General features: G+C 36.7%; 2 protein-coding genes across 3 annotated transcripts in view; both read left to right on the top strand.

Annotated features, from left to right (window-relative positions):
* ANK2 (ankyrin 2) overlaps positions 1-23,587 on the top strand; it is a 767,321-nt gene that overhangs the window by 484,604 nt on the left and 259,130 nt on the right. The window lies entirely within an intron of this gene.
* On the top strand, positions 7,615-8,131 carry LOC143668429 (phosphatidylinositol N-acetylglucosaminyltransferase subunit Y). Its single transcript, XM_077143215.1, has one exon. It carries the CDS (start codon positions 7,691-7,693, stop codon positions 7,904-7,906), a length of 216 nt encoding a protein of 71 aa, XP_076999330.1. The 5' UTR covers positions 7,615-7,690; the 3' UTR covers positions 7,907-8,131.

The following is a 23,587-nucleotide window of genomic DNA, read 5'->3' as shown; positions in this document are numbered from 1 at the left end:
ATAATTTTTGCCTAAGGTTGACCATATTTGAAAATGTATGAATTTTCAGACTCAATCAAGAAACTCTGTAGACACAGATTCAGAGAAATGAGAACCCTCCAGACATTGGAGCAATGTTAATTATTTTAGCTTTTACAAAGATAACTCTGAAATTTGGTTTAGTCATTAGCTAAGGGAAGAAACCAAAATGGCAATAGTTATTTTTCTATTGTATGTACGCATAAATACATGCACACTTATGATCTGACTAGAAGTGATTAATAAAGCTGTCATGGTCAGGTTCATGTGTCAACTTGACCAAGTGGTGGTGCCCATTTGTCTGGTTGGGCAAGTGCTGGCCTGTCTGTTGCTATAAGGACATTTCTGCAAATGAGTGACATTTAATCTAATCACTGGAAGGCTTTTAAGGAGGATTCCGAAGAGACAGGTTCTTCCTACTTCGGCCAGCAAGCCTTTCCTGTGGAGTTTGTCCAGACCCTTCATTGGAGTCGTCAGCTTCACGGCCTGCCCTACAGTTTTTGGACTCTACGTTCCCATGGTTACGTGAGACAGTTTCATAAATTTTATATCTACAAATATTTTCTGCTGATTCTGTTTCTCTAGAGAACCCTAGGTAATACGAAAGCCCAACATCTTAGTGATCAATAAAAACGAGCCATATGATCTTCAGCAAGCCATGTTTAAGAGTTTCCATTTCCTTTCTATATTTCCCTATGAAATGTGTTAAACCTATTTTGAAAAATTAAAAAATACAGACGAGCAAAATTAAAGAGTAAAAGCAGTGGTTAGTGGGGAATTTATAGAATTGAATACAAATATTAGAAAAGAAAAATGATCCAAAATCCAATAATCTAAGCTATCACCTTAGAAAAATTAAGAAAAGGAATATAAACCTAAAGCAAGCAGAAAAAGTAAATAATAACAATTAGAACAAAATTCAGTGAAATAAAAAACAGTAAAGTAACAGAATAAATCAATAAAGCCAAAAGCAAGTTCTTTGAAAGGATCAATAAAACTGATAAACCTCTAGTCAGGGTAAACAAGGAAAAAAGAGAAGATACCAATTACTAATACCATAAATGAAAGAGGGGCCATCACTTCTGATCCTGTAGACATTAAAAGGATATAAAGAATATTATGTCCACAAATTTGATGCTAGATGAAAGTAGACTAATTCCTTGAAAAACTTAAGCTACCAAAGCTCACACAGGAGAAATTGATGATCTTAATAAACATAGCTGTATTAAAGAAATCAAATCAATAATTACCTTCAAAAAATTAAAGCTTCAGGCCCAGATGGTTTTACTGGTGAAGTCTACCAAATATTTAAGGAAAAATGATACCAATTCTCTATAATCATTTCCAGAAAACAGAAGCAGAGAGAACACATTTTAACTCATTCTATGAGGACAGAATTACCCTACTACCAACAACAGATAAAGAAATTATAAGAAAAAAAAACCTACAGACTGATATTTCTCAGGAACATAGATCTGTGATTTCTTAACAAAATATTAGCAAGTAGGATCCAACAATATACAAAAATAATTAAACACCATGAACAAATAGGATTTATTCCAGGTATGCAAGACTAAACTAATATTCAAAAATCAATTAATAGAGGTTTATTTTGCCCAGAAACTAAATTAAAAAAAAAACAACTATTAATCTGATCCATCACATAAACAGATTATAGGAGATAAATAATATGATCATACTAATAGATTTAGAAAAAGCTTTTGATAGAATCCAATACCCATTTTTTAAATTATTTTTTATTGATATATATTATATATTCACATATCATGTAATCATACAAAGTATACAATCAGTGGTTCATGATATCTTATATAGCTGTGCATTTATCACAATTGACTTTTTTCCTTTTTTTTGTGAAAAATAACATATATACAAAAAAGTAATAAAATTCAATGCACATCACAACAATTCGTTGTAGAACAGATCCAATACCCCTTCTTAATAAAAACTCTCAGCAAACTAGGAATACAAGGGAGCTTCCTCAGTTTGATAAAGAACATTAAAAAATCTAGCTGGTAGAGAGCCAAGATGGTGGCTTAGCGAGGTGTGGGACTTAGTTCATCCTCCAGAGCAGCTAGTAAAATGACCTGAAACAGAAACAGTACAGAACAGCTGCTGAGGCCGCATCAGTGACTGAACACACAGCATACCCCAGTCTGGACCAGCTGAACCAGGTGTGACCCCCCTCCCCAGAACCGTGAGTTCTCCATGCCCGGAGGCTAGCACCCCTCCCCGACAGGCTGCTTCCCAGAGGGGAAAGGAAAGGAACTTTACTAGCAGCAAGGGCTGAGTCCAACAAAACTCCAATTGTGGAATTAGCAAATTCTGACTACTAAAAGTAGGTCCCCAGCTCAGCTGTACCTCGTGTAAAAGTGGAGGTCCCTAGTTTTTGCCCCAGTGCAGAGGGGGCAGGGCTGACAGAAAAAAGAAAAAAAACAAGAGGTTTTTTTTGGATCTGGAAAGGTCCCTCCAGGAAAGGAGGGAGCACAGAGGACCTGGAGATACACAGAGCAAAGTACCAAGTTAAGCTCCTGATTGGCAAACTGAGGAGTGGGGTCCTGCTCTGAAAAGGATTTTTCTTTTTCTCTTTTCTTGCTGTGTGTCTACAGATTGATTCCTCTTTGCATACAGCTGCAAGGCTGCTTGGGCTCCGCTGCCCAGGCATAGGCAGAATTGAGCTTGTTTGAGAGCTTGTCTGGAGCCTGTGACTTCCCCAGGAGAGGGGTGGGGCCCAGCTCAGGTGGAATCTCTGAGGATTTAAGGATTAAGGAATTCAGACCCCAGGGTCTGGAAAAGTGAAGGGATAAAAGCCAGCCTACAATCTTTCCTCTGTCTCCACCTCACCCCAGCAGGGAGAGTCTGCTGAAGTTAAAAGTACCACATCACCTTATGCTAGTGGGACCTGCAGGCAGAACAGTGCCACATACTGGGCACGATAGGAAAAACAGAGAGCCCAGAGGCTTCATAGGAAAGTCTTTCAATCTTCTGGGTCTCACCCTCAGGGAAAACTGATGCAGGTGACTCTTTCCTCCTGAGAGGAGACCTGTTTGGTCTGGGAAAATCTGACTGAGGCCTATAAAACCTAAGTAGGCCCTCCTAAATGGGGGTGAAAGGCACCATATAGGTAGGGCAAGAAAAAAAAAAAAAGAAGAAGTGAAAAATTCTGATATATTAAACAAAACCTAAGCTAGAGGACTAGAATAAGCTGAACTGAATGTCAAAGAACAGATAGACAACAAAGTCATCCAGCAAGAAAATCCTAGAAAAAAAAAAGTGAAAACAATCTCCAGAATAACTAATTAAGGTAATTAAATGCCTAGATGCCAGCAAAAAATAATGAATCTTACTAGGAAAATTGAAGAAATGACCCAGTCAAAGGAACAAACTGACAATGCAAAGAAGATAAAGGAGTTGAAACAATTAATTCAGAATGTTTGAACAGACCTGGAAAACCTCATCAAAAATCAAATCAGTGAATTGAGGGAGGGTATAAAGAAGTCAAGGAATGAACAAAAGGAAGAAATTGAAAGTCTGAAAAACCAAATCACAGAACTTATGGGAATGAAAGACACAGTAGAAGAGATGAAAAAAAAAAAACAATGGAAACCTACAATATCAGATTTCAAGAGGCAGAAGATAGGATTAGCGAACTGGAGGATGGGACATCTGAAATCTGACAAGCAAAAGAAAATATAGAGAAAAGAATGAAAAAAAAAATGAGCAGGGACTCCGGGAATTGAATGACAACACGAAGTGCATGAATATATATGTTGTGGGTGTCCCAGAAGGAGAAGAAAAGGGAAAAGGAGGAGAAAAACTAATGGAGGAAATTATCACTGAAAATTTCCCAACTCTTATGAAAGACTTAAAAATATAGATCCAAGAAGTGCATCATACCCCAAACAGAATAATCCAAATAGATGTACTCCAAGATATTTACTAATTAGAATGTCAGATGTCAAAGAGAAAGAGAGAATCTTGAAAGCAGAAAGAGAAAACTAATCCATTACATACAAGAGAAGCCCAATAAGACTATGCACAGATTTCTCAGCAGAAACTATGGAGGCAAGAAGACAGTGGGATGATATATTTAAGATACTAAAAGAGGAAAACTGCCAAACAAGAATTCTATGTCCAGCAAAACTGTCCTTCAAAAATGAGGGGAAATTAAAACATTTGCAGACAAAAATTCACTGAGAGAATTTGTGACCAAGAGACTGGCTCTTCAAGAAATACTAAAGGGAGCACTAGAGACAGATAAGAAAAGACAGGAAAGAGAGGTGTGGAGAAGAGTATAGAAATGAAGACTATCAGTAAAGGTAAAAAGAAGAAACATGAGATATGACATATAAAATCTAAAAGGCAAAATGGTAGAAGAAAGTACTGCCTGTACAGTAATAACACTAAATGTTAGTAGATTAAACTCCCCAATCAAAAGACATAGACTGGCAGAACAGATTTAAAAAACAGGACCCATCTATCTGCTGTCTACAGGAAACACAGTTTAGACCCAAGGATAAACATAGGTTGAAAGTGAAAGGTTGGGAAAAGATATTCCATGCAAATAACAATCAGAAAAGAGCAGGAGTAGCTATACTAATATCCAACAAATTAAACTTCAAATGAAAAACAGTTAAAAGAAACAAAAAAGGACACTATGTATTAATAAAAGGAATGTGCTGGTTTGAAAGGATGTATGTCCCCCAGAAAAGCCATGTTTTAATCTAAATCCCATTTCATAATGGCAGAATAATCCCTATTCAATACTATATGTTTGAAACTGTAATCAGATCATCTCCCTTGAGATGTGATTTGATCAAGAGTGGTTATTAAGCTGGATTACGTGACAACATATCTCCAACCATTTGGGTGGGTCTTGATTAGTTTCTGAAGTCCTATAAAAGAGGAAACATTTTGGAGAAAAATAAATTCAGAGAGAACAGAGCAGAATGATATAGCCATGAAACACAGAGTCCACCAGCCAGCGACCTTTGGAGATGAAGAAGGAAAATGTCCACTGGGGCACTTCATGAAACAGGAAGCCAGGAGAGAAGCTAGCAAATGACACCATGTTCTCCATGTGGCTTTCCAGAAGAGAGAGGAACCCTGACCGCGTTCACCATGTGCCTTTCCAGATGAGAGAGAAACCCTGAACTTCATCAGCCTTCTTGAACCAAGGTATCTTTCCCTGGATGCCTTAGATTGGACATGTCTATAGACTTGTTTTAATTGGACATTTTCTCGGTCTTGGAACTGTAAACTAGCAACTTATTAAATTCCCCTTTTTAAAAGCCATTCCATTTCTGGTATATTGCATTCTGGCAGCTAGCAAACTAGAACAAGGAACAATTCAATTAGAAGACATAATAATCATAAATATTTATGCACTGAGCTAGAATGCTCCAAAATACATGAGGCAAATACTGAAAACAGTGAAAAAAAAATAGACACATCTACTATAATAGTTGGAGACTTCAATTCCCCACTTTCATCAATGGACAGAACATCTAGACAGGCTCAATAAAGAAACAGAATTTGAATAATACAATAAATGAGCTAGACTTAACAGACATATATAGAACATTGCACCCTGCAATGGCAGGATACACCTTTTTCTCAAGTGCTCATGGATCATTCTCAAGGATAGACCATATGCTGGGTCACAAAACAAGTCTCAGTAAATTTAAAAAGATTGAAATCATACAAAACACTTTCCCAGATCATAGAGGAATGAAGCTGAAAATCAATAATAGGCAGAGTGCCAGAAAATTCCAAATACATGGAGGCTCAACTTAAACAACCAATGGGTGAAGGAAGAAATTACAAGAGAAATCAGTAAATATCTTGAGGCAAATGAAAATGAAAACACAACATATCAAAACTTATGAGATGAAGCAAAGGCAGTGCTAAGAAGGAAATGTATGCCCTAAATGCCTATATCAAAAAAGAAGAAAGGGCAAAAATCGAGGAATTAACTGTCCACTTGAAAGAACCAGAGAAAGAACAGCAAACTAAACCCAAGGCAAGCAAAAAGAAAGAAATCATGAAGATTAGAGCAGAAATAAATGAAACTGAGAACATGAAAACAATCAAGAAAATCAACAAAACCAGAAGTTGGTTCTATGAGAAAATCAATAAGATTGATGGACCCTTAGCGAGGTTGACAAAAAGAAGAAGAGGGAGGATGTAAATAAATAAATTCAGAAATGGAAGAGAAGACATACCCACTGACACCGCATAAATAAAGGAAGTAATGAGAGGATACTATGAACAACTTTATGCTAATAAATTTGACAATGTAGATGAAATGGACAACTTCCTAGAAAGGCATAAAAAACCAACATTGATTTGAGAAGAAATAGACGACCTCAACAAACCAATCACAAGTAAAGAAATTGAATTAGTCATTAAGAAGCTCCCCCAAAAAGAAAGCCCAAGACCAGATGGCTTCACATGTGAATTCTACCAAACATTGAAGAAAGAATTAGTACCAATCCTGCTCAAATTCTTCAAAAAAATTGAAGAGGAGGGAAAGCTACCTAACTCATTCTACAAAGCCAACATCACCCTCATACCAAAGCCAGACAAAGATATTACAAGAAAAGAAAACTACAGACCAATCTCTCTAATGAATATAGATGCAAAAATTCTCAACAAAATTCTTGCAAATCGAATCTAGCAGCACATTAGAAATATTATACACCATGACCAAGTAGAATTCATCCCAGGTATGCAAGGATGGTTCAACATAAGAAAATCAATTAATGTAGTACACCATATCAACAAATCAAAGCAGAAAAACCACATGATCATCTCCATTAATGCAGAAAAGGAATTTGACAGATTTCAACATCCTTTCTTCTTGAAAATACTTCAAAGGATAGGAATAGAAGGGAACTTCCTCAACATAATAAAGGGAATATATGAAAAACCCACAGCTAACATCATCCTCAATGGGGAAAAACTGAAAACTTTCCCCTAAGATCAGGATCAAGACAAGGATGTCCACTGTCACCACTGTTATTCAACATTGTGTTGGAATTTCTAGCCAGAGCAATTAGACAAGAAAAAGAAATACAAGGCATCAAAATTGGAAAAGAAGAAGTAAAACTCTCACTGTTTGCAGATGATATGATACTATATGTCAAAAACCCTGAAAAATCCACAGCAAAAGTACTAGAGCTAATAAATGAGTACAGCAAAGTGGTAGGTTACAAGATCAACACTCAAAAATCTGTAGTGGGGTGGGGGAGAGGGGCGGGATCTGGCCGGATGGAGCTGACTGACGGTGGCTGCACACGTCTGGACTAGGGCAGTCGGCGGATAGGAACAGGAGGGCAGAGGAGCCGCCCTGCACCTTCGACCCAGTGCTGCTGGAGTTCTTGGTGTGCCCGCTCTCCAAGAAGCTGCTCAGATATGAAGCATCAACACATGAATTGATTAATGAAGAGTTGGGAATAGCGTATCCGATCATTGATGGCATTCCTAATATGATACCACAGGCAGCTAGGATGATACATCAAAATAAGAAGCAATAAGAAATGGAGCAGCAGTAGATCATAATTTAAAGAAAACACACAACAAAGAAATTCTACTAATCCTGTATACTTTTGAAAAAGTCAGGGTGGCAGGCAATAAGTGGGGAAGGAGAATGTTTCTGTCTCTTCCTACATTGACTGTCCTTATTCCACTGGTCTCTTTAGCAGGACTGTTCTATTCAGCCTCTGTTGAAGAAAACTTCCCACATGGCTGCACTAGTACAACCAGCCTGTGCTTTTACAGCCTGCTCTTGCCAATTACCATACCAGTTTATGTGTTCTTCCACCTTTGGACTTGGATGGGTATTAAACTCTTCAGACATAATTAATGGAACCACAGCCAACATGGTGTATATGTAATGATGATATTATCTTGGGCCTTTATCTCTGAAAGCTCAACTAGATGGAAACACTGGAGGGCATTTAGTTTGCAGGAAAATGCTTTGCCTTGTGTCTGCCAGGCTTAGGCCTATGGAATGCTTAAGTTGCAAAAGCTTCTGTTATTGTACTCTTGTTCTGCCTTGTTTTTTGAAGCTCCTAGCTTCAAAAACCTCTCAGAAGACACATTTTGACAAGGTATTTTGTTGGGGATTAATGGCCACAATTAGTTGATTACTGTTTTTTGTTTCACTTTTCTAAAAGTTAGTCATTTGAAATTTTTGTTTAAATTCAAGCTCTTTGGTGAAGTTAGGGATGACTAAAATAATTCAAAAGGAGCAGTGGTAGAGTAGTTTTAGAGAAATGCTTTTGAACTAGTGTTACATAAACCTTCCAGTAAAATGGAAATTTCATGTAGTTGCAAAAGTTTTGAGTTTGGAAAATTAACTTAATTTCTTTGACATCAAATGTATGCCATTGATAATAAAAGAAGATATAATAGTTTCCCATTTAAAAAGTTAAAAAAAAATCTGTAGTGTTTCTATACACTAGTAATGAACAGTCTGAGGGGGAAATCAAGAAAAAAATTCCATTTACAATTGCAACCAAAAGAATAAAATATTTAGGAATAAATTTAATTAAAGACGCAAAAGACCTATACAAAGAAAACTACAAGAAATTGTCAAAAGAAATCACAGAAGACCTAAATAAATGTAAGGGCATACCGTGTTCATGGATTGGAAAACTAAATATAGTAAAGATGTCCATTCTACCTAAATTGATTTACAGATTCAATACAATACCAATTAAAATCCCCAAAACCTACTTTTCAGAAATAGAAAAGCCAATAACCAATTTTACCTGGAGGGACAGTTTCCTTAAATAGCTAAAAATATCCTGAGGAAGAAAAATGAAGTTGGAGGCCTCACACTACCTGACTTTTAGGCATATTATGAAGCTACAGGGGACAAAACAGCACAGTACTGGCATAAAGATAGATATACTGACCAAGGAATCGAATAGAGTGCTCAGATATAGACCCTCTCATCTATGGACATTTGATAAGGCAGTCAAGCCAACTCACCTGGCACAGAAAAGTCTCTTCAATAAGTGGTGCCTAAAGAACTGGATATCCACATGCAAAAGAATGAAAGAAGATCCATATCTTATACCCTATACAAAAATTAACTCAAAATGGAACAAAGACCCAAACATTAGACCATAAACTTTTTATTTTATTTTTTTTTATTAACAGAAAGAAAGAAAGAAAAAAAAAAGAAATTAACACAACATTTAGAAATCATACCGTTCTACATATGCACTCAGTAATTCTTAACATCATCACATAGATGCATGATCATCGTTTCTTAGTACATTTGCATCGGTTTAGAGGAACTAGCATCACAACAGAAAAAGATATAAAATGTTAATATAGAGAAAAGAAATAAAAGTAGTAATAATAGTAAAAAACAACAACAACAAAAAAACCCTATAGCTCAGATGCAGATTCATTCAGTGTTTTAACATGATTACTTTACAATTAGGTATTATTGTGCTGTCCATTTTTGAGTTTTTGTATCTAGTCCATTTGCTCTTTGATAAGGCAGTCAAGCCAACTCACCTGGGACAGAACAGTCTCTTCAATAAATGGTGCCTAGAGAACTGGATATCCATATGTAAAAGAATGAAAGAAGACCCGCATCTCACACCTTATACAAAAGTTAACTCAAAATGGATCAAAGATCTAAAACATTAGGTCTAAGACCATAAAACAGTTAGAGGAAAATGTAGGGAGATATCTTATGAATCTTACAACTGGAGGTGGTTTTATGGACCTTAAACCTAAAGCAAGAGCACTGAAGAAAGAAATAAATAAATGGGAGCTCCTCAAAATTAAACACTTGTGCATCAAAGAACTTCATCAAGAAAGTAGAAAGACAGCCTACACAATGGGAGATAATATTTGGAAATGACATATCAGATAAAGGTCTAGTATCCAGAATATATAAAGAGATTGTTCAACTCAACAACAAAAAGACAGCCAACCCAATTACAAAATGGGAAAAAGACTTGAACAGACACCTACCAGAAGAGGAAATACAGATGGCCAAGAGGCACATGAAGAGATGCTCAATGTCCCTGGTCATTAGAGAAATGCAAATCAAAACCACAATGAGATATCATCTCACACCCACCAGAATGGCCATTATCAACAAAACAGAAAATGACAAGTGCTGGAGAGGATGCGGAGAAAGAGGCACACTTATCCACTGTTGGTGGGAATGTCAAATGGTGCAACCACTGTGGAAGGCAGTTTGGCGGTTCCTCAAAAAGCTGAATATAGAATTGCCATACAACCCAGCAATACCATTGCTAGGTATTTACTCAAAGGACTTAAGGGCAAAGACACAAATGGACATTTGCACACCAATGTTTATAGCAGTGTTATTTACAATTGCAAAGAGATGGAAACAGCCAAAATGTCCATCAACAGAAGAATGGCTAAATAAACTGTGATATATACATACGATGGAATATTATGCAGCTTTAAGACAAGATAAACTTATGAACCATGCAATAACATGGATGGACCTAGAGAATATTATGCTGAGTGAGTCCAGCCAAAAACTAAAGGACAAATACTGTATGGTCCCACTGATGTGAATGGACATTAGAGAATAAACTTGGAATATGTCATTGGTAACAGAGTCCAGCAGGAGTTAGAAACAGGGTAAGATAATGGGTAATTGGAGCGGAAGGGATACAGACCATAAACTTTTTACAAGTAAATGCAGGGAAACATCTTGCCAATCTTATAATAGGAGGCGATTTCCTAGACTTTACACCCAAAGCACGAGCATTGAATAAATAAATTAAGAACTCCTCAAAATTAAACACTTTTGTGCATCAAAGATCATCAAGAAAGTAAAAAAGACAGCCTACACAATGGGAGACAATATTTGGAAATGATATATCAGATAAAGATCTAGTATCCGGAATATATAAAGAGATTGTTTAACTCAACAACGAAAAGGCAGACAACCCAATTACAAAATGGGCTAAAGACATGAAGAGACACTTCTGAGAAGTGGAAATGCAAGTGGCCAAAAGGCACATGAAAAGATGCTCAACTTCCCTGACTATTAGGGAAATGCAAATCAAAACCACAATGAGATATCATCTCACAACCACCAGAATGGCCATTATCAATAAAACAGAAAGCGATAAGTGCTGCAGAGGATGTGGAGAAAGAGGCACACTTATCCACTGTTGGTGGGAATATCAAATGGTACAACCGCTGTGGAAGGCAGTGTGGCAGTTCCTCAAAAAGCTAAGTATAGAATTGCCAATTGATCTGGCAATACCATTGCTAAGTATCTACTCAGAGGACATAAGGGCAAGGACACAAATGGATATTTGCACACCAATGTTTATAGCAGCATTATTTACAATTGCCAAGGGATGGAAACAGCTAAAATGTCCATCAACAGATGAGTGACTAAACAAGCTGTGGTATTTACATACGATGGAATATTATGCAGCTGCAAGACAGAATAAAGTCATGAAGCACGTAACAACATGGATGCACCTTAAGGACATTATTCTGAGTGAGATTAGCCAGAAACAAAAGGACAAATACTGTATGGTTTCCCTGATATGAACTGACATTAGCAATTAACTTGGAGAATTTCAGTTGGTAACAGAGACCATCAGGAGGTAGAAATAGGGTAGATGTTGGGTAACTGGAGCTGAAGGGATTCAGATTGTGCAACAGGACTGATTGTAAAAATTCAGAAGTGGATAGCACAATGCTACCTAACTATAATACAATAATGTTAGAACACTGAATGAAGCTGAATGGGAGAATGATAGAGGGAGGAGGCTTGGGGACACAAATGAAATCAGAAGGAAAGATAGACAATAAAGATTGAGATGATATAATCTAGGATGGTATAATATAGGGTGCATAATGATAGTGACTAAATGTGCAAATTTCAAAATGTTTCTGCATGAGGAAGAACAAAGGAATGTCAATAATGCAGGGTGTTGAAAATAGATGGTAATTAATATTTTAAAACTTTAATGTATGTGTGAGACAAGCAAAAAAAGTTTATTTGGTACAAAATTTATATTTTGACTTGAAGCACGTAACAACATGGATGCACCTTAAGGATGCAAAATATAAAGGATGCACCTTTATATTTTGACTTGTGCATTTCCTAAGTTTATGTGGACAGCTTAACCGAACACCATAAACTTGGAACCTTGTGTAGGGCATGAGATTTTGTAGGTTTCTTCAGAGTGATGCCCAGGTAAATCCCAGAATGATTTGAACAGTGAATAGGGACTATCTGCAGAGTCCCCTAGGGGGAATGGTGAGAAAGGGGGAAAATTCAACTTCCCCAAGTGGAGAATTCTTGATATTCTCACAGGCAGTGGGGACAGTCAAAGCTGAGCCTCCAATCTTGGGGTTTGTTCACATGAAACTTAATCCTGCAGAGGATAGTCTAAGCCTGCTTAAAATTAGGCCTAAGAGTCATCCCCAAGAGAACCTTGCTCAGATATTGCTCAGATGTGGCCTCTCTCCTGGCTGACACAGCAAGCAAACTCACTGCCCTCCCCCTCTCTATGTGGGACATGGCTCCCAGGGGTGTGGACCTTCCTGGCAATGTGGGACAGAAATCCTAGAATGAGCTGGAACTGAGCATCAAGGGATTGAGAAAATCTTCTCTACCAAAAGGGGGAAGAGCAAAATGAGACAAAATAAAGTGTCAATGGCTGAGAGATTCCAAGCAGAGTCAAGAGGTTACCCTGGAGGTTAGTTTTACCCATTAAATAGATATCACCTTTTTAGCTAAGGTGTCATGGAGAGGCTGGAGGAAACTGCCTGAAAATGTGGCATTGTGCTCTGGTGGCCGTGCTTCTTGAAGATAATTGTATGATGATATGGCTGTCGCAGTGTGACTCTGTGGTTGTGAGAGCCCTGTGTCTGATGCTTCTTTTGTCTCCCTCATCAACAGACAAGTTAAACATATGGATTAATAATAAATAAGGGGAAACAAATGTCAAAAAAATTTAGTAGATTGAAATGCTGGTGATCAGTGAAGGGGAGGGGTAAGGGGTGTGGTATGCATGATTTTTTTTCTGTTTTCTTTCTATTGCTTTATCTGAATTGATGCAGATGTTCTAAGAAATGATCATGTTGATGAATATACAACTATGTGATGATAGTGTGAGTTAGCACCCAAAAATATGAAATACTTAGGCATAAATCTAATAAAATATGCACCAGATACATGCTGCAAATCTCTCATGTAGGAAATCAAAGATCTAAATAAATGGAGAGATATTCCATGTTCATTGGTAGGAAGGTGCAATATTTTTAAGATGTCAGTTCTTCCCAACTTGATCTATAAGTTCAATATGAAAATCAGTAAAAATCTCAGCAAATTATTTTGTGGACATTGAAAACCTGATTCTAAAGTTCGTATGGAAAGGAAAAGGCAGGAGTAGCCAACACATTACTTAAGAACAACAAAGTTGGAAGATTAACATTAGTTGACTTCTTGACTCAGTATAAAGTGACTGATCAAGATAATATGCTATTGGTGACAACATAGTATTCTAGTTTGCTAGCTGGAATGCAGTATACCAGAAATGGAATGACTTTTAAAAATAGGAATTTAATAAGTTGCTAGTTTACAGTTCCAAGGCTGAGAAAATGTCCCAATCAAATGTCCAATCTAAGGCATCCAGGGAAAGATACCTTAGTTCAAGAAGTCCAATGAAGTTCAGGGTTTTTCTCTCAAGTGAGAAGGCACGTGGTAAACACAGTCAGGGTTCTCTCTCATCTGAAAAGGCACATGCAAACACGCTGTCATCTGCTAGCCTTCTCTCCTTGCTTCCTGTTTCATGAAGCTCCCCGGGAGGCATTTTCCTTCTTCATCTCCAAAGGTTGGCTGGTGGACCCTGCTTCTCGTGGCTATGTCGTTCTGCTCTGCTCTCTCTGAATCTCTCTCCAAAATGTTTCCTCTTTTATAGGACTCTAGAAACTAATCAAGACCCACTCAAATGGGTAGAGACATCCATCTTAACAATCATCTTGATTAAATCACATCTCCAGGGAGATGATCTAATTACAGTTTCAAACATATAGTATTGAATAGGGATTATAAGAAATGGCTGCCTTTACTAAATGGGATTAGGATTAAAACATAGCTTTTGTAGGGTACATACATCCTTTCAAACCAGCACACATAGGTAAGTGGATCAATGGGACAGAAAAGAGAGCCCAGAAACAGACCCATACAGTATAGTCAATTGATCTTTGACAAAAGAGCAAAAGAAATTCATTGGAGAAAAGATGGTTTGTCAACAAGTTTGCTAGAACAACTGGACATACGCCTGCAAAAAATAAAAGTATCTATACACAGACCTTACACCTTTCACAAGATGGATCTTCAATCTAAATGTAATATGCAAAACTATAAAACTTCTAGAAGATAACATAGAAGAAAATCTGTGTCCTTGGGTTTGATAATGAGATTTTTTTAAAAACTTAAAAAAATTGTATAATATAACATATATACAAAGCAAAGAAAGTAAAAACAGTAGTTTTTAAAGCATTCTTCAACATATAGTTACAGGAAAGATCCCAGAATTTGTCATGGGCTACCATACCATCCTGTAAGATTTTCCCTTCTAGCTGTCCGGAATATAGGAGGCTAGAAGGAATAAATATTTTTTAATCATCACAATTGACTTTTTTTTGTTTTTGTTGTGAACTCTCTCAGCCACTGATACTTTGTTACACTTCTTTTGGTGATGAGTTTTTAGATACAACTATTAAAAGCATGATTTAAGAAAGAAAAAAATTGATAAATTGGATTTCATTAAAATTAAAAACTTTTGCTTTTTTGAGGACACTGATAAGAACATGAAAAAACAAGCCAAAGACTGAGAGATAATACTTGAAAAACACATATCTAATGAAGCACTTTGTTTGTTTCCCAGGTGCTAAAACAAATATCATAAAATTGGTTGGCCTGAACCACGGGAATTTATTGGCTCACAGTTTTGAGGCTAGGGGAAGTCCAAAATTGAAACATCAGTAAGGTGATGCTTTCTCCCTGAAGTTTGTGGCATTGTGGAGCTTATTGCCAACAGTCCTTGGTCCTTAGCTTTTATATTATATGATAATGCAAATAATGGTGTCTTCTCCTTTCTCTTATGGGTTCAGTTGACTTACAGATTCTGGGTACTCCCTGTGGCTTCTTTGCTGCGATGAATTTCCTTTGCATTTAAAAACTTCAGCCGTATTGGATTAGGGGCCACACTCCTTTAATTTGGGTACACCTTGACCAACAACATCTTCAAAGGTCCTCTTTACAAATGGGTTCACACACACAGGACCAGGGCTTGGAATCTGAACATGCCTTTTGTGGGAAACATGATCCAATCCCCAAAAGACTTGTATCCAAAATATATAAAGAACTCTTAAAGTTCAACAGTAAAATGACAGGCATCTCAATTAAAACATGAGTACAAGGTCTGAATAGACACCTCACCTCACCAAATCAGCTATACAGATTGCAAAAAGCATACAAAATAATGGTCAATATCATATATCATCAGGGGATTGCAAATTAAAACAATGAGGTATGCTACACATCTATCAGAAAGGCTTAAATCCAAAAAACTGCCAATATCAAATGCTAGTGAGGATGTGAAGTACACAGGAACTTTCATTCACTTTTATTGGGAATACAAAATGATTGTCACTTTGGAAGACAGTTTGGCAGTTTCTTACAATGATCCAAGTATTACTCTCGTAGATATTTACCAAAGTGAGATGAAGGCTTATGTCCACGCAAAAAGTGAGATGAAAGCTTACATGAATGTGTAGGGAATGATAGAAGGTCAATGTCAGTGGAGGATAATCAGAATAGAGGAGCAAAGAAAGGGGTCAGATCTTGAAGGCTTGTAATAATATTAAGGATTTGGACTTAGTTTACTAAATTCATTGGGAATCCATCAAAATTGTTTAAGCAATTGCTAAGCAGGATACAAATTATAACTTGCAACTTTGTACTGAGAGGAATGTAGGACAAAGGGAGTAGAATTGGGTAGCTAATAAGAGGTTATTGTAATAGAACTGGTGAGAGATCATGATACATTTTGGTGGAAAAAGCTATAAGACTCAAGGTAAGAATGAATGTGGCTAATTCCCAGGTTTTTGGCTGGGTGCTATCTCGGTTATGGGGAAGACTAAAAAAGGAACACAATCGTGGGGAAAGATCCAGAGATTCCTCTAAGACACCCAAATGGCTATGTCAAGTTAGTAGCTCAGAGAAAAGGTCAGAGTCATTGATAGAAACTTGGATTTGCCCCATAAGCGAGATTTAAAACTGTGGGAGTAGATGCCGTGTATAGGGTGTGTGTATAGGGTGAAGAAAGAGGAGTCTGTAGGACAGTTCTGAGTAGCTCCAACATTTGAATTTTGATGGCAAAGGAAGATGCTCCAAAGAAGACTGAGGCATAGCTGAAAAGATAGGGGGAAAAACAGGAGAGTCTAGAGTCCCAGAACTGAGAAAAGAGCAGAGAAAACAAAAGAAGGAAAGTTCGACTGTATAAAATATTGTGAAAAGGTCACATAATACGAAGAATGGTAAATCTCTATTACATTTGGAAACATGGAAGGCATTAGTAACTTAGTGAAATATTTCCAGGTGTCTTGTAACCACATAAGTAGGTTGACCTGAATGTCTAGGGCGCTCTTTTCTTAGTTCTTCTGTCCTTTGTCTTGCTCTCAGTACTGACTCCATTCTCTGTTCCTTTCCATTCTTCCAGGTTATTTTCCTCTAACTGTCTATTTTTTCTCCTTTTGAGTCAAAAGGAAAGCATGGCCCAGGGTGGGGGAAAAGGGTTGAGGAAACAGGCAAAAATAAAAAGTTAAAACATCATGCTATTTTATTTTGTACTGTTCATTACAGAATTGCTTTTCCCCCCTTGTTTTGTTTAATTTACTTATCTTCACCTACTTAGAAAAATCAATATATTTTTAATTTAAAATCTGATGTCTTATCAAGCCTATGTAAATACAATTCTGATTTGTCTACCCCAATGTAATTATTTCACAAATAGAGTTTCTTTGCAACTTCATGTGCTGCAGTCCAAAGCATGAAATTAAAATGGCCTTAAAGTAGAATGCAAATACTTTGATATGCCTTACATCAACATTACTTGAAACTTTCATGTGCTTGCCTTTACTTTACTTTTCATAACATCCATATAAGAAAATATGGCATTTATTACTAAGAAATAAACTTTTAGATGGACAGGAAGCGACTTCAGGGTATGAAAAGATCAGCTGCTTTAAAACTAGTATTAATGGAGACTGAATATTTCTTTTAGGTGGAAAATGTCTTTTGAAATGAAGGAGAGAAATGTTAGTAATGTTTTAATGGCAATTTTTGAAAGTAGTCAAATGTCCCTCTGGTATAGATCACCATGAATTTATTCTAAGTGACTAGAATAATTTGGAACACTGCTAGCACTAAGCAAAATGCATATTGCTTTCATGCTTTTGAAGCACACAGGATTTCTGAAAATGCATTACTGAATATTACTTGTGCCTCTAATGATTCATCAACATTTTAAAGTATAAGCTTTTATTGTCAGTGTTTTAAAAGTCAGCTATATAAAGTTGATAGAGAGTACATAATAGATAGAGCCATTAGTCATTTTCCAAGAAATGGAATATGTGTGCACATTTGAATGCTTGCTTAAATATAAAACAAGAGAAAAATAATTAAACCTAGATTTGTAATTAAACACAGATCTTTGGGTTTTAGCAAGTTAAAAAATATTAGTTGTAATTTTCATCTCTTTCCTCATCCCACCCTCTAATTCTTTCTTCCAGAAAATGTTGACTCAAGCAGTATTTAAAAAAATATCTCAGGGTTCAGAAACCCGGGATTTGATCTAACCATGTGGTTGCATTTGAAAAAAAGCTGAATGTTAAACGTCCTTTGCCCACATTATTATTCCTGAGCTTGTCGTTCCTTTCAATAATAAGCTAAGGGTCGAACCCCAACTTATGAGCATCCCCATTCCTTAGGTGACATGCTAAGGTTGCTTTTTTGTTTTTTAAGTTAGATGCTATGGCTTTGTGATTTTGGTGGTGACATGGTAGGAATCCTAGGTTAGGAAATGAGGAGAAAAAGTAAAGCAAGTTTTTTTCTTTTGTAAAAATTTTAAAAACCTTTATCACAAAGAGAGCATTACAAATCAAGAGTGTTATTTTGAGGAAGAGAAAGGAGTTGTGAAAAACAGATGAAATCCTAAGAAAAAGCAAGAGAAGCAGGTCTGGGATTTAAAATTGGTGGAATAGAAAATAACTGGCAGTGTCTAGTTAAGGACAGTGAACAGCAGAAATAGCTAGATTTAATACACTCAGTGGGTGGGGTAACGCCAGAAAATGGCCCCAGGAAATAATTGGTTCTCCAATGGGATTGAGAAAGTCTAATATAATGACAGGGGTATCCCAGTAGGCAGGCAAAATTGGAGATGAGAACTCAGAGCAAGAATGTTCAATATTTAGTGGAATGATGAGTAATTGGTAACAGGAAATCTTGTCAGCAGGTTGCATTTATGGAGTCCTAAGCAGTTCCAGATGAGGCCAGGATTATATTTTGACATTAAGCTTAAACCAAGTTACCTGAATTGGGACACCAAAGTGAATTGATCCAGGATTTTGGAGAACTGAAAAATAACTCCTTAAACCCTTCCTGCCTCAGGGCAAGATCCATAGAACTGGGAAGTAAATATCAAGTGGCTCCTGCTGCGAGGAGAGGAGCCTTGAATAGACTGCATAGCAGGCACGGTTTCATCAGTTGCTTTAGGAAAGCAGTAGTGCCAGAGGGTGGGCATTTGGAGAAAGGTAAGAGAGGGTTGGAAGCAAGGGGACAGTTTTAACCAATACAAAAGGAAGATGGGATTTTGAAATTATGTATGTGAAATAAAATAGACTAAAAATTGATTCAAACTCGTAAGAGAATATTTCTGGACTCACTCAAAGCCTTAATTTTTTTTCCAAAATTCACAAACACTCTCTACCCATCAAGACACAACTCTCCCTTCTCCCCTCTTTCCATCCACTCTTAACCTACTTTCTGTTTCTATGCATTTTAAAACCTTACTATTTAAACTTTCAAGCACACATCAAATAATTTTCTAATGGTTCATTTGTGAAACATTTTCTGTAAAGACAGCATTGTTGTTCTAGTACTTGACATAACTGTGTTTGCACATCCAGAGAGTTGAATATTCTAGAATAGTTCTACCAACCTATTTAGAAACTTTCTTACTCCATACAAAGAGTCTAATGAATTGCATGACCCACATATGTACAAGACTAGACATGACTTACTACATATTAGTGTACAGTTTGAGACTGTATAAATACATAATGTGTTTTTACAAATTAGTTATAAATATTTTGAGCTAACATAGAGTGAGGTTAAGAATAATCATAGGTAGTGATTTGATAACAGAGAAGCTACAAATATCTTCCTTGTGCTCTAATATTACTTTCTCTGTCAAATTTCTATTTTTCTCAGGACAAAAATTGTAGTATTTAATTTACAATTTGCATTAGTTTCTTCTAGCTTGATGGTATACTGTATGGCTTGGCACATAGGATACTTCCTGACTCTCTCCTGCAAAACAGAAAAATAATCAGTAAACAAGAAAATAAATGTAGCAAGCATTCAAAGAAGTTGTCTAAGTCTTATGAACACATTTAGTTCCTCAAATAATACTTAAGAGCGAATGGATTTAATCTCTCTCATCCAGCAGAGGGCTACCTACCTCCATTAATTTCTGTGAACGCTCATGACAACTAATTTATATAGTTTATGTCTGTGGTTTTCAGATTCGTTTTTAGAAGTAGATCCTTTTCTTAAAATAGAGCTTTCCGATATGTAAACAAGACACAGTTGGTTCAGTTCTGATTGGAGAAGGGGCCTACACTGCCTCTGCAGAACCCTCAGCATCGTGCCAGGCATAATCAAAATCCTCCGTTCTGATTTATCTAAAAATACTCTTCCAAATTCAAAGTCAGCTTTTCTTGGACAGAATCGTAAATATTTTCCCCCCTGTAAAAATCCTATTGCTGATACTGCAGGGAAAATACGTAAGCAGAAGATGTCCAAATGATAAAAATCCCTCTTATTGGATTTTGTCTTCAATTGTAATAATTGTGCTTACTGCGTGGTTATACTTGTTTGTTTTAGTTTTGTCTGGCAAAAGGTGAGATTTTATCTCTGGGTTAAGGACTGAAAAAAGATATCTCTTTTTGCCAAATCTTCTTCACAGCATTGCACAGGTAAGACAAACTGACAGGCTGGTTACCAGTGCACACCTGTGTTTACCCCTGACATGGAGCTGGTTTCTGCCCTTTGCTGAAACTGGATTTCAGGGTCAGTTATGGACTGGGAAAGGCAGTTCTGTCTCCTGTCTAGTTATTACTTTGCCTGGGTAATAAATCTATTTGTAAACGAACTTATTACAGAACCACTTGGAACTGTGCCTGTTTGGTAGTCAAATGGTGATCTTTGCTGTTTATTCAAAACAAGCTCCTATGGGGCTTCCCTTCTTTCTGATTGAGACCAGGTTTAAATTTTTGGCAATGAGCCATTTAAGTAATGCAAATTTAAAGAGCTATAGTTCCATGAAGGCTAATAAATATTTTCTCAGGCACCCGTGCTCAGTGATTTTAAAGCCTATTCCACATTATTTTAAATTTGTGTTCAATTTAATCATTACAAATGTTCTTTTGTAAGTGTGAACTTATTAATGATGTTGTTCATACAAAATGATCAGTAATCACTTTTCACACAGTATTCTGGGGTATATATTAATATTCTAGGGTTGTTGTAATAAATTATCACAAGCTTGGTGGCTCAAAACTGCAGAAATTTATTTCCTCCCAGCTGTGGAGGCAAGAAGTCTGAAATTAAGATGTTGTCAGAGCCATGCCCTCTCTGATGGCTCTAGGAAGAATTCTTCCTTGCTTCTTCCTAGCGTCTAGTGATGGCTGGTAATTCTTGGCATTATGGTTTATAGCTGCAGAACTCCAGTCTCTGCCTCCATTGTCACATGTCACTGTGTCTCTTTTCTTTACATGGGAATTCCGCTCATATTACATTAAGGGCCCATCCTACCCAGTATGACCTCATCTAAACCAATTACATCTGCAACAACCCAACTTCCAGATACGTTGACATTCTGAGGTACTGGGGGTTAGCACTTCAACATATTTTTTTAGAGGACACAATTCAACCCAAAACACAGGGGATCCTCTTATTCCCAGTCCAGCCATCTTGTTTCCGCCTTGCTAGTCTACTTTTCTTTGCCTTCATGTTTTTACATCCATGTTTTGTTTCTTCTTTAGAACAGTATTCATAGTAGTTACTACTTATTGAGGACCTACTAGATGCTTTACATTTTGCTTGGTTCTATTAGGCAGGCATTTGTTCTAGTTTGCTAGTTGCTGGAATGCAGCATACCGGAAACAGAATGGCTTTTAAAAGGGGGAATTTATCAAGTTGCAAGTTTACAGTTCTAAGACCACGAAAATGTCCCAATTAAAACAAGTCTATAAAAATGTCCCAATCAAGGCACCATCAAGAGGTTACCTTCACTTGAGAAGTGCTGATGAAGTCCAGAATTTCTCTTTCAGCTGGAAAGGCACATGGCAAACATGGTGACATCTGCTAGCTTTCTCTCCAGGCTTCTTGTTTCATGAAGCTCCTCCAGGGGCGTTTTCCTTCTTTATCTCCAAAGGTCTCTGGCTGCGTGGACTCTCCTGGTTCTTGTGACTCTCTCACGGGTCTGTTTCTCTCTCCAGAATGTTTCCTCTTTTTAAGGATTCCACTAAGCTAATCAAGACCTACCTGGAATGGGCGGAGTCACATCTCCGTGGAGATAATGTAATCAAGTCCCCAACCTAAAGTGCTGAGTAGGGATTAAAAGAAATGGCTACCTCTGTGAGATGGGTCAGGACTAAAACATGGCTTCTCTAGGGTACATAATCCTTTCAAACCAGCACAGCATTATCCCCATTTACAGAGAATGAGATTGAAGTCTACATGGTTAAACAAGGTACCTAAAGTTATAGAGTCTGAGGTTGGGAGTGAAATTCAAGACCCTATTCCAGACAATAGAGTCCTATTTCATAACAATATGAAAACTCATTTATTTTGTTATTTTGTTATTTTTTATTTTTTTGCATGGGCAGGCATCGGGAATTGAACCTGGGTCTCTGGCACATTTTGTTAATTTTAAAAGATGGTTAAAATGGAGACTTGTAAAATGTGATACATGCACATACGCATAAGACATTTGCAAAGGAATCTGATTATAGAATTTTTAAATGTTTCCAACCCTCCTCTGATTTTTAACATTTGCTTCAGCCATACCCATAATTCAACAGCAATATTTCTTAGGCACCCATCTTTATCAAGTCCTTCCAAAGCATTCATAATTTTTGTCATGATTTGTTTGCATTCACATTTAAACAACAAATGATATAATTGTAGTAAAAAGCACAAGTGGGATAAAAAGTTGGAAATAAATTTACTTGGCTTCTGGTAAGCAGACAACTTTATTGGTGGGAGAAAGATGCACATATACTATCAAGTAGCTAGTGCTGAAGAATCAGTATTCAGAGAGGCAACAGAGATAACTTCCTAAGTAAAGGTTTGTTAAGAGAGTGTCTATGTTTTTAAGAAAATTAGGGGAGAAAGAGACCTAACTCATTTAATGTGATGACATTATTGGATCGAAAGCTAAGTATATCATAGGACTTGAGACAGTAAAGAACTTAACAGATGTTTTTATTATACACAGTTTAGTTGGATTGAATGTTGCCTGAAATTCCTATGTAAACCATAGTTCATTTTCATTAAAAACATTTAATATGTGAAAAAATTTCTGTTGTATTATTTCAATTATATCTTATTTATTTGGTGAAGTTTTTGAATTCTCAAATGTTTTAAGATGCAGTTCTCCAATATTCATTATCAAAACATGTCATTAGGGAAAAAGTCTAACTTTCTGAAGTTCTATGGTACATATTGTTTTTACTATTCATTTGTTGCCTATATTGCTTTTTTTTAAAATACTTTTTATATGTTCCTGTGCAAAGTAGTGTGGCTTAATTGTGAGGTAAAGAAAAGAAAGAAACAAATATGAATTTAGTTTACCTTCAAAGAGCACAGAATGTTTAACTTCCCGAATGGGGTGAAACAATTTTCGAGAACCAGAACTGTTTCTTTTAACTCATTCCTTTTGTGTCGCAGTGCCTTGTTTGTAATTTCATTATTGGAAGTTTTTGTATGTCTGTTTCTGTGGTCTGTTGTTTCCGCCATTTATCTGGTTTCTTTTGAGTGTGTGCTAGTCACTGTAATTGGAAAATGATTTAGGCAGACAACTTGAGACCAAGGATGAAGATACCGTCCTTCAGGAAAGATATATATTTACTTCTGGCAGACCCTATGGCCACAAATGATTTCAGATCACCCTAAACCAAGTTCAAGACTTACGTTTCCTTAAACCCCAGGCAATGA

This window comes from Tamandua tetradactyla, chromosome 24 (assembly GCF_023851605.1).
Source record: "Tamandua tetradactyla isolate mTamTet1 chromosome 24, mTamTet1.pri, whole genome shotgun sequence".
NCBI classification, from domain to species: domain Eukaryota; kingdom Metazoa; phylum Chordata; class Mammalia; order Pilosa; family Myrmecophagidae; genus Tamandua; species Tamandua tetradactyla.
This window is presented reverse-complemented; position numbering and strand designations above follow the sequence as displayed.

What these genes read in the sequence shown, in the direction of transcription:
- LOC143668429 (XM_077143215.1), top strand. Translation starts at nt 7,691, where the DNA reads ATGTTTCTGTCTCTTCCTACATTGACTGTCCTTATTCCACTGGTCTCT.